The sequence below is a fragment of the Balaenoptera ricei genome, chromosome 1, assembly GCF_028023285.1.
Source record: "Balaenoptera ricei isolate mBalRic1 chromosome 1, mBalRic1.hap2, whole genome shotgun sequence".
NCBI classification, from domain to species: domain Eukaryota; kingdom Metazoa; phylum Chordata; class Mammalia; order Artiodactyla; family Balaenopteridae; genus Balaenoptera; species Balaenoptera ricei.
In genome coordinates, this window is record NC_082639.1 from 97,887,900 (window position 1) to 97,898,767 (window position 10,868).

At 39.4% G+C, this 10,868-nt stretch overlaps 1 protein-coding gene across 1 annotated transcript; it reads left to right on the plus strand.

Moving 5' to 3' along the window:
• Positions 1-1,348: 1,348 nt before the first annotated feature.
• On the plus strand, positions 1,349-10,524 carry LOC132351125 (acidic mammalian chitinase-like). Its single transcript, XM_059901001.1, has 11 exons — positions 1,349-1,373; positions 2,569-2,598; positions 3,184-3,385; positions 4,492-4,548; positions 5,236-5,401; positions 7,766-7,890; positions 8,064-8,187; positions 8,476-8,661; positions 9,173-9,292; positions 9,380-9,521; positions 10,271-10,524. The coding sequence occupies exons 1-11, from the start codon at positions 1,349-1,351 to the stop codon at positions 10,522-10,524; spliced, it is 1,431 nt and encodes a 476-aa protein (XP_059756984.1).
• Positions 10,525-10,868: the final 344 nt, after the last annotated feature.

Below are 10,868 nucleotides of genomic sequence, written 5' to 3' on the forward strand. Positions count from 1 at the left end.
AATTCTTCGTAATATAAACACCAAGAACAATCTCTGGCATATAGTAGGTGCTTGTAGTGTTTGTTGATATTATTATTTTTATAACTGAAAATCTCCCTGGCAGCACTTCTACCAGACTTTCTCTCTGGTCCTATGAGTGGGAACCAAACACCCAGGACCTAATTATCATTGGGTAAATGGACACAATTTAGTTTCTAAATGAGATAAAATAAAAAATTAGTCTATATTTACAATAAGTCTGCTAAGGTGTCAGCATCCCATGATGTGCACCCATATGTCTACCAACTGCTTTCCAGTTACTGTCACAAGACAGTACCATATAAGCAAGAATAGACAATATGTACTAAAGGACATAAAGTATTTCAGAGGAAGGAGAGACCATTGAGCTTCAAAGAGAGGATCTGAGCTGGACTTTGAAGAACTGTAATACTGGGGTAGATATTACAGGCAAAGGGTGGAGAGATAGTGTGAGCAAAGGCATGAAACACACATTTGGGGACAATGAATAGACCATTTTGGCTGAAGCTGAATTTTTTTGTAGGACAATAGTAGTGGATAATGTTTGGAAAGGTGGGTTGGAATTAATTTTAAACAAAAATTCTATAAATGGTCAAGTTGCAAATATTTCTATTAAAAGAAACTCTTCAATATCATCTCCATCATCTTTATCCATCAGCAGCACAAAATATTTTTAAACATCTTCTGGATGTAATTTGGAACTATGGATTAGAGAGTTCTCATTGACCTTCAGAGGGTACATTTTGGGAACTATACGTTCCTAGATAAAATTATTGTATAATCATGACTAACGTCATTCCAAAGAACAGGTATGGATAGAATGTTCATAAAACAGCACCTGAAGATGAAAGTCCTTAGGCACTGATTATACAAATTATATATGAATAATTCCATGAAAGAAAAGTTTTAAGAACAGCTAATACCTTCCAAGGGTTTTTATTGTTTATTTTCCAATAAAGACGTACTTTGATGCCAGGCATGAAATGTCCACCTCATGAAAACCACAATGTTTAAACAGATGCTTATCAGCCCTGAGAACTGCCAAAAAAGCTAATAAGCCGGTGCTTTTCATGGTGATGGTCTCTACCACCCTGTTAGGAGCCATGACGTTTTGTCCTTATTGAGCAGAGAAGGTGGTGGCGAGGGGAGTGCAGGTTGGAGGTACACAAAGTGATGTTTGTAGGGGAGGAGATCTGTTGACTTACTGATTAGCTATATACACATCTGGGTTAAATGCTTTCCACTTGGAAGATATCCTTTGTGATAACCTGGTGCTCAGATGGTATAAAAAGAAAATCCAGACTCTGCTAGACCAGTGTCAATGGCAACCATGGCAAAGCTTATTCTCCTCACAGGTGAGTCTGTAATTGGACATAGAGCCTTATTCTTAACTGATTTCTTTTTCTCTCTGCATCTGACAGGCATGAAATAGTCTTCACACACACCTCTATGCTTTTCTATTGTTCTTTCATCATTTCAAATTTCCAAGAGAATCCAGACATACACAAATAAGTCTACTTCTGATTCTCTTAATCTCAATTGACTCTGGCAGCATTTCTACCTTCGTTGATGCCACAAGCATGGTCCTAAAAGAAAGGCTAGTTTTCTTCCAATGCTTGTCTTACTCTCCCATTCCTTGTTGGGTTGTTCCCATTTCTCTGTTCATCTTCCTGCACCACCTCATTTTAATTGATATTATTTTAATTTACATGTTTGTGTTTTTGGTCTATCTTTTCAGAGATGAAAATCAGTGGGAACTGAGACAGAGTTATGCAAGTTATCTTTGTTCTACTGTTTTCAGAATTATTTCTCTGTAATCCCTTACTGTCTTACTGAGTTGCTGATGTATTATTAAAATATCAGTTAGAATTCAATCATTTAAAGGGGTTGATTCAGTATATTGTTTAGAGCCAATTTGTATCCATAGTTTATTAGTTGCTCTAGAGCTGAGATTTACAAACTTTTTATAGCTTCAGAACCTTTTCCAAATGAAACCTCTAGCTCAATTTATAAAGCAATCAGGTCAAAAGTGTTCCGGTAGAAGCCAGGGAACAGCATCTGGAGTCTTGTCTAACAGTTTCTAGTTCTCTTCTACTGTAAGGGCTCTTAAAGTTGGTATAAAAAAACTCAAAGGCCAGAAGAGATACTGAATTCATTGATTTAGAGGATGCTTTGTGTGTGAAGCTGTATTCATCCCAGTTAAGGGTGGTGAAGCGTGGATGGGTGTGTAGTCATTAAGTAGAGTAAAGTTTGGGTAGTTTCAGTACGTAGATCTCCCATAGGTAGTAGACTTCCAACTCTGTCTTCCATAACATTTGTTACTGACACGGAAGGTGGAAGAAGAGAGAGCCATGCTCATTTTTGACTAAGAGAAGGGAAGTACAGATTTATTGGTGCCTTCACTGAAAAACCTACTCTTTGGCATAACCCCTAAGTGCCACTTGGGCTATAAAAACCTATGACCCATAGGATGCTACCCAAGGCCTCAGAATTATATTCTACAAGATATAGACAATTGGTTCAGAATACATGTGCTTTCTCTCTCTCTAGGTCTGGCTCTTCTGCTGAATGCTCAGCTAGGTGAGTCATGGACTCTGTATTGTATCCTTGACATAATCTTTTCCTACAATAAACATAAAATCTTTATAAATTATTCATAATGCAGTTGTCTGCTTAATGTATTAAATGTGATTTTTTCATATCCTAATATTACTTTTTAAAAAGCATATCAAGAGATAGATAAGCTATACTAGGAAAGAAAGCTACTGTCTTCTTTACAGACAGATGGATTTGATGTTGGGAGAACCTGTTATTTTGTATTGGCTGCCACTGTTATTCTCTTCAGCATGACCACCTGAGAGTTGTAAGTTGGTATTCACTGGGCTTCATAGGACTACTGGGCATTTTTTTCTTCAGTGGTTCCTAGGCTTCACCAAGATCCCAAAGTGAATCTGTCAAAGATAAAAATAACCAACTTGAAAGTCAGTGACTAGTTCCCAAGTTAGAAGCTTTGAAATCATTTGCAAGGTTGTTCCTATTAACCACTCCTACACAGAGATCAGGTATCTGAGGCAAAGGGAGGGAAACAGAAGCAGGGCTAAAACTTACAGCACATTTCAGTGACACCTAAGTCAGGCCATTTTTCTTACTTCTTACTACTCTCAGGTTCTGCCTACCAGCTGATATGCTACTTCACCAACTGGTCCCAGTACCGGCCAGGGCTGGGAAGGTTCAAGCCTGACAACATCGACCCCTGCCTCTGTACTCACTTGATTTATGCCTTTGCTGGGATGAGAAACAACGAGATCACCACCATTGAATGGAATGATGTGACTCTCTACCAATCTTTCAATAGCCTGAAAAACAAGTAAGAGAATGGGAAGATATCTAAGTTGGTATCTCTGCAGTTCAGGTTCAGTGAGTCTGAGGTGGGAACCAAGACTCTGTATTTCTAACAAGCTTCCCTATGATGCTGATGTTTCTGGTCCAGGAGCTACATTTTAAGTATCGAGGATATAGATAACATAGCACGTTGCCTGCTCTAGCTAGTATTAAAAAATAGTTCTGTATGTTCCTTTCACTGTAATTATCTTTTTTATGACTCAGGAAACTGCAAACCATCTTAGCTACTTGCATCAGAGAACAGGAGGCAGAGGATACCGAAGATTAGACATAACAGAGCCCAAGAAATCAGAAGAGTTTGCTGTATTTTAATAGAGTTCTGTTTTGTGTAAAAATGAAACAAAACAAACAAAAACCCTGGTATCTTTTAATTTCTAATTTGTTCAGTTAGTTACATCCAGGAGAAGTAAGGCTACAGGCCATTGTTACCTTCAGTAGTGGCAGTATCTTGAATGCAGCCACTAGAATTTGAGTTATGATACCTAAGAAGAAATAAACCCCTTCAGAGTGGGATTTCTCAAAGTGTGATCCATTGACCATGCATCAAAATCACATGAGTCACTTGATAAAAATCTCAATCCCTAATCCAACTGAATCACTATCTCTGAGAAAGGGTTTAAAAACCTGGAATTTTAATGCTGTCCTCCAACTCTGGTCTTGTACTTCATTCTTTTATAAACTGGTGTTTGAGAACCACTATTCCAGAAAATGTGCATGATTTTAAGCCAACTGATTTATATTCATTATCATAAAGTCTGAGAAAGTAATTATGTTCAAGCAATATTTACCATTTCATCTGATAGAGTAGAATGTAAGAATTGCCAATACCTTCCTATTTTTAAAAAACCCGGTCCCTTAATTTAGATTTTTCTAAAGAACTCTGAGTGCATTCATAATGATAACACAAATAATTTTTATAAAGTATTCAGTAGTGAAGGAAAATTGTTCTACAGAATATTTTATCAAGGCAACATCAAAGTTTCTGACCAAGCCCAATACCGAAGCAATGTTATTTTAAATTGAGGGACTCATGGATTTTGAAGTTTTTCTTTTCTATCCTTTGCTTTAAAGGAACAGCCAGCTGAAAACTCTCCTGGCCATTGGAGGCTGGAATTTTGGAACTGCCCCGTAAGTCCTCTATGAGAGAGCCTTGTGTTCATTTGTTATGGAAAACAAGTTAGCTCAATGTGACTTATGTCCCTTCAGATTTCACAACTTAAGACAGGATATTAAGGATATACATTAAACAAATATGCTACTTAAATAAATCACTACACCAGAATCTCAGTATTAATTAGAACACCATTTATTTTGTACGTTTACATTTAGATGGATATTCTGGGACTACATTCACAAAAGCTTAGTTACTGAGATTTCAAAACAACCTCTTCTCAAAGTATTTCAGAAGTACAACCCCTGAGGAGAGTGTTATAGCACTTCTGTCTATTTACCTTCCGGGAGAAGGGAAGAGAAAGTCATGCAAATAAACAAGAAGACTTTTTTGAGGGTATACGAACATCAGGGACTATTTGGAGAGACAACACAGTGAGCCAAGGTAGACAGGTGTTCAAAGCAACAGGTACAATTTGGGAGAAAGATCAGAGTTGGGTGGATAACAAAACAAAGAGAACACTGAGGTACCATGGCTGACAGAGTAGTGATTACAAAGTAAGCACAGGAGAAAGCCAGGAACATAGTTTTATCTGGGATGTGGGTCTTGGTGAAAAGCTCTGAGGCAGAAATATAGGATTTGACTTCACTACAAGGTGTTGGGACTACCAAGGCCTCACCCTGCCTTCTTTGGATCTCCTTCAGTTTCACTGCCATGGTTTCCACTCCAGTGAATCGCAAGACTTTCATTTCTTCAGTCATCAGATTCCTGCGTCAGTATGGATTTGATGGGCTGGACTTAGACTGGGAGTACCCTGGCTCTCGTGGAAGCCCTCCTCAGGACAAGCATCTCTTCACTGTCCTGGTGCAGGTGAGGAGGGAGGGGGCAGTGTTTAGCCCAAGAAAATTCAAAGTCTGTTCTTTTCAAGGAGAACCTGGTGGTTCCAGAGTGAAACTAAACTGGAATTTAGAATTTTGGAAATTTTACATTGCAAAGATTCTTAGATATCATGCCTACATTCAACAGCATTTAATAATAATAATAACATTATTATGTTTGCTGTCAGGCACAATTCTACAAGCTGTTTTTAAAATCATAACTCATTTCATCTTCATATCTACTCTATGATATAGGTACTGTAAGTAACATAATCTTTATTTTACAGATGAGGAAGCTAATATATAGTGAGTTTAAGTAACTTGCCTAATATCACACAACTAATAGGTGTCATAACTACCCAAGTAGTCTGACTACAGAGCCCATTGCTTCTAACCTTTATACTAGACTGCCTATTATCACTGAGCCCTTACACCATCCCAGACACTGCATTAAGTGTCAGGCTAAAGATAAGAATAAGGCACAATCCTTGGCTTTAAGGAATGCACAATCTTAGGTGGAAGCCTGAAAAATAACCAACAATTACAGTACACTTAGGTAAATGTCATGATAGAGGTATTCAGAGTGCAAAAGCAGCACAGAGAGAAGGTACCTAATTCTGCTCTGGGGCAGGATCAAGAAGAGCTTAGTCTTGAAAGTGGTGTTAACAAATAAGTGATGATGGGATTGCACAAATGAAGACATGTAGATATGGGTGAGCAGGTATGTGAGTAATGGATTATGAGGCTGCACCAGAGACAAGAATCAGATCATGTAGGATTTGTATATTATGTTAAGTAATTTGGACATTACATTCAAGGCACCTCTGAAGGATTTTCAAGTAATGGAAAGATATGACAAAGCTCATGTTTTAGAAGGATCACTCTGGCTTTAACCACGGAGGATGAATTAGAAGAAGGTAAGGAGGCAGGGATAGAGTTAGGAGGCTATTGCAATAAATTGAACAAGAGATGCTGAGGGTCTGAACGAAGACCCTAACAGTGAGGACAGAAAAAGGAAGTATATAAGAGATATTAGGAGGGTAGAATCAATAGGATTTGGAGACCAATTGGAAGTGGAAAAAGAGAGAACTTCCAGTTTTCTGACCTTGAAAACTAGTTTGACTGTGGTCCTGTTAACTAAGATGGTAAATACAGGAAAAAGGATAGATTTGGAGCAAGAAAAAGGACTCATTAATTTGTCTTTGAACATGCTGAGTGAGAGGAATCTGTAGGACATCCTATAGTTTTGCCCAATAGACAAATGGGCAAATATGAATAGATATTGGATGAATGCCAAGCTGGAGTTCAGAACAAAGGACTTGATTTGATATACTGTATTGACATCATCAGCAAAGGTAAATAATTAAGAGATCACCAAGGAAAAATGAATGGAGTGAGAAAAGCCAAGGATGGCTTTTAGATTTACTCTCCCCCAAGACAGGGGTTTTTCCTATACCATCTGGTATAGCAGATTGTCAGGCAGCCTCCAATAGTTTCAATATTAAGTAACTCACTGGTTGAAAAATAAACCTACTTACTTGTTGAACAGCTCTAGAGATCAAAAAGAACATCTGTATTCTTAGTCAACACATGCATCCAGTCATAATTAATAACTACCAATTAGTGGTTCTAGCTCTGCCCACTGAAGTAACATAGAATAAAGCTGCACCTTTTCCAATATATTGGTTCAATATTTGAAGACAGCTATATCTTGTCTATAATTTTTCTCCTTCCAGTTAAATAACCTAGTTCTTTTAACAAGTACCCATACAACAATTTTCAGACCCACTCTTCACTGGAACACACTCTGGTACACCCTAATAATGCAGTTATAAAAACTGAATCCAGTGCTCCGGGTAAGATTAGAGTCACAAAATAACCGTGGATTAACCTCTAACATTGAACGGGAACCTATCACTTGGCTGTTACCACCTTCCTCACTGGCCAATTCAGCATTTCATTTGATGGGATGTCAGTCCTATAAAGTAGCTCATTTACTGGACAAAGGTAAGCAAATCTCTATATTGCTAAAAGCTGGATACAGGTTACTGTAGCAAGTATAACTTCAAAGTGTAGTGATATAAGTAGAGCTTTGACTGGTCATCTGGGATACTAGGTCATGACCTGGATACTAACTTGCTGTGAGACTTTGGTGAAATTGTTTAACTTCTATACATATTAACTATAAAAGGAATACCATCAATTCTGTCTACTTTATAGGGATATTGAGAAACTAAAGATAAAATATGTGAAAGCACTTTGAAAAAGAAAAGCATTATACAAACATATATTTATTAATATTTAAGGAGCTGAAATCAGTTTCATAGATGCCCTACTATACTTGATTATTCTATAGGAAATGCGTGAAGCTTTTGAGCAGGAGGCCATCCAAACCAACAAGCCCAGGCTGCTGGTCACTGCTGCAGTAGCTGCTGGCATCTTCAACATCCAGTCTGGCTATGAGATTCCTCAGCTGTCCCAGTGAGTGACTCACCTTATCCTCAAACTCCTATAGGTATCAGTTTTGCAAAGTAGACTTGTCCTTAGTCTGTTTTGCCACTTTGTTTAAGAGGCACTGGAAGTGGGATCTTTTGTCTGCACAGGTGTGGGAAATAACAGTTGGAAATGCTTTTAAACTCTTTATCCCACCTCAGGTACCTAGACTACATCCATGTCATGACTTATGACCTCCATGGCTCCTGGGACGGCTACACTGGAGAGAACAGCCCCCTCTACAAATACCCAACTGAAACTGGCAACAATGCTTACCTCAATGTGGTGAGTACCCACACAGATGCAGGTTCAGACCAGAGATGTTGTAAATCACATGGAGATTCAGAGACAAAACAAATATAAATTCTGCAAAATTCTCATTTGGACAACTCTCTTCTTAAGTGGCTGATCATATTTCATTAACTATAACCTCACCAAAATGTTTCAAAAAATACCAACTAATCTATCTGTTACTAGCATCATTCAATTTTACCTGTTAGGTCAGTGGACTAGCATAACTAAGCAATGGGTCATCAGCTGGGTGGGCCTCTAGCTCACCTGCTACATTTTCAGGATTATGCCATGAACTACTGGAAGAATAATGGGGCCCCAGCTGAGAAGCTCATCGTTGGATTCCCTACCTATGGACACAACTACATCCTAAGCAACCCTTCCAACAATGGCATTGGTGCCCCCACTTCTGGTCCTGGTCCTGCTGGGCCCTACACCAGGCAGGCTGGGTTCCTGGCCTACTATGAGGTAGGTAGCCTGGGCTTTACAGTTGAAATTCTGTGAATTTCATGCCCTGTGCTGCACAGTAGCCTTAGGGTTAGAATCTATGTAAAGCTTGAATGTTCATCTGTCCACTACTTACCTACTGTAACACAGATATTACTCCAAATGCTTCAGGTGTTTAAGTAACCTATTCATTTACCTAATCCAGTATGAAGAACATTTGTAGTGTGCAATATCCCTTCAAACAACAGACTACATACTTAAGGTCATTTATATTAGCACTTAAGGGAATTAAATAACTGTATCTCCCATACTAACATGGGTTCTCAAAATCAAGCACTAAGAATAGGGATAACATCTGAGTATTTCAAAAACAACTTGATCTTATTTACTGCAAATAAAAACCCATAATTAGAAATCTGAGGAAAACCCCTATTGGAGGCATGACAGAAAAAAAAAATCAAAGAGGAAATTGTATGTTTTCTCTTTCTTGGGAATCATACTTAAAGGATTTGAATCTCTTGACTTTTTAAAGATCTGCACCTTCCTGAAAAATGGAGCCACTCAGGCATGGGATGCCCCTCAGTACGTGCCCTATGCCTATAAGGGCAACGAGTGGGTTGGCTATGACAACGTCAAGAGCTTTAATATCAAGGTAAGGTCAGCCCCTCCAATGTGCTGTGAGCTCAGCCCTGAGTTCCCCCAAATAAAATGACTCCTGGTGTCCTCTATCCTTAAACAGGCTGAGTGGCTTAAGCAGAACAACTTTGGAGGTGCCATGATCTGGGCCATTGACATGGATGACTTCACAGGCACATTCTGTAACCAGGGCAAGTTCCCCCTGACCAACACCTTGAAAGATGTTCTTGGCCTAAAGAGTGCAAGTAAGTGACAGCAGGGGGATGCCCATGGTGTATAAATGCTCCTTTTCCAACTCAAAAGACAGCCTAACATCTTCCCCCTTTGCCCCAGGAGTCTCTTCCCATTTTACCTCACTGTTCTTGCCTGCCTGAGAGAGAAGTGCTATGTTCTTTCCTTACCCTTGAATGTCCACATCAGGAATTTTATGTTCTTATGAGAAACCAGGCCTACTGGGTGGGTTTCCCAGGTCTACTAATTCTTAAAGCTGTGGAAAAGCCTCAAGAAATTAGACTGACTTTCAATATAAGCATTTATTTTTCTATGAACCCCTTATTAAAAGTCTCCTTCAGCCTGCCTGGGGAGATTGAACAAAAAAACCCTAAGCAGTACTGACATATTTCTAATCTATAATTCAGGGGAAGTACCAATTCCCTAAATTTTGTCCAGATTTTCTCTTACAGCTTATTTGCTTACTGCTTATACCCAGATCCTAGAAAAGCATTTCGCATATACTGGGTGCTCAGTAAAATTTTTAAAAAATGATTTTAACATCATAAGAGAGAACTTTTAAAATTTAAAACTGGGCTGGCTTGAAATTATAGATGTTCCTAATTCCTAAGATGGAGTTATCTTGTGAGCTCCTCAGTTACAGGGACCCAGAGTGAACTGCACTCCACCTCCAGACCTCACCCCAGGTCTGCTAGTTCTTCACCTCTAGGTGAATCTGAGAGCTTCTGCCAGGTCCACTAGTCTGCTCTTCATGCTGTTTCAGGTTGCAGCGCCTCCACTCAGCCCAGTGAGCCCAACAGTAGTACCGAAAGTGCGAGTGGAAGTGGAAGTGGCAGTAGCACCTCTGGAGGCAGCTCTGTGGGTAGTGGATACTGTGCCGGCAAAGCCGATGGCCTCTACCCTGTGCCAAATAACAGAAATGCCTACGTGAACTGCGCAAATGGAATCACATACGAGCAGTATTGCCTGGCTGGGCTTGTCTTTGACACCAGCTGTCAGTGCTGCAACCTGCCATAAACCTGACCTGTGTCTCCATTCCCTAGTGTGCTGAACAGTCTCCTTTGCTTAGCACACCTTGCTACTACCTAGAGTTCTACAATAAAATCCATCAGTCAAAACATGAGTGTCCTTGGTTTTAAGTGATTTGGGTGGAGACCTTTCTAGATGTGAAAATACAGGTTGTGCATGGGGGTGGAGTGGCAGAAGGGAGTGTGTGAGGAAGTGATGACACCAACAAACCCACAAGCCTTCTACTGGCTTAGGTTGATCTGCACGAAGGTTGGATGCTGTCAGGAGGAAATGTCTGAATGTTTGGTGTTGGCATGGGATGAGGACATGAAGAAGATAGGTCTGCATCTTGG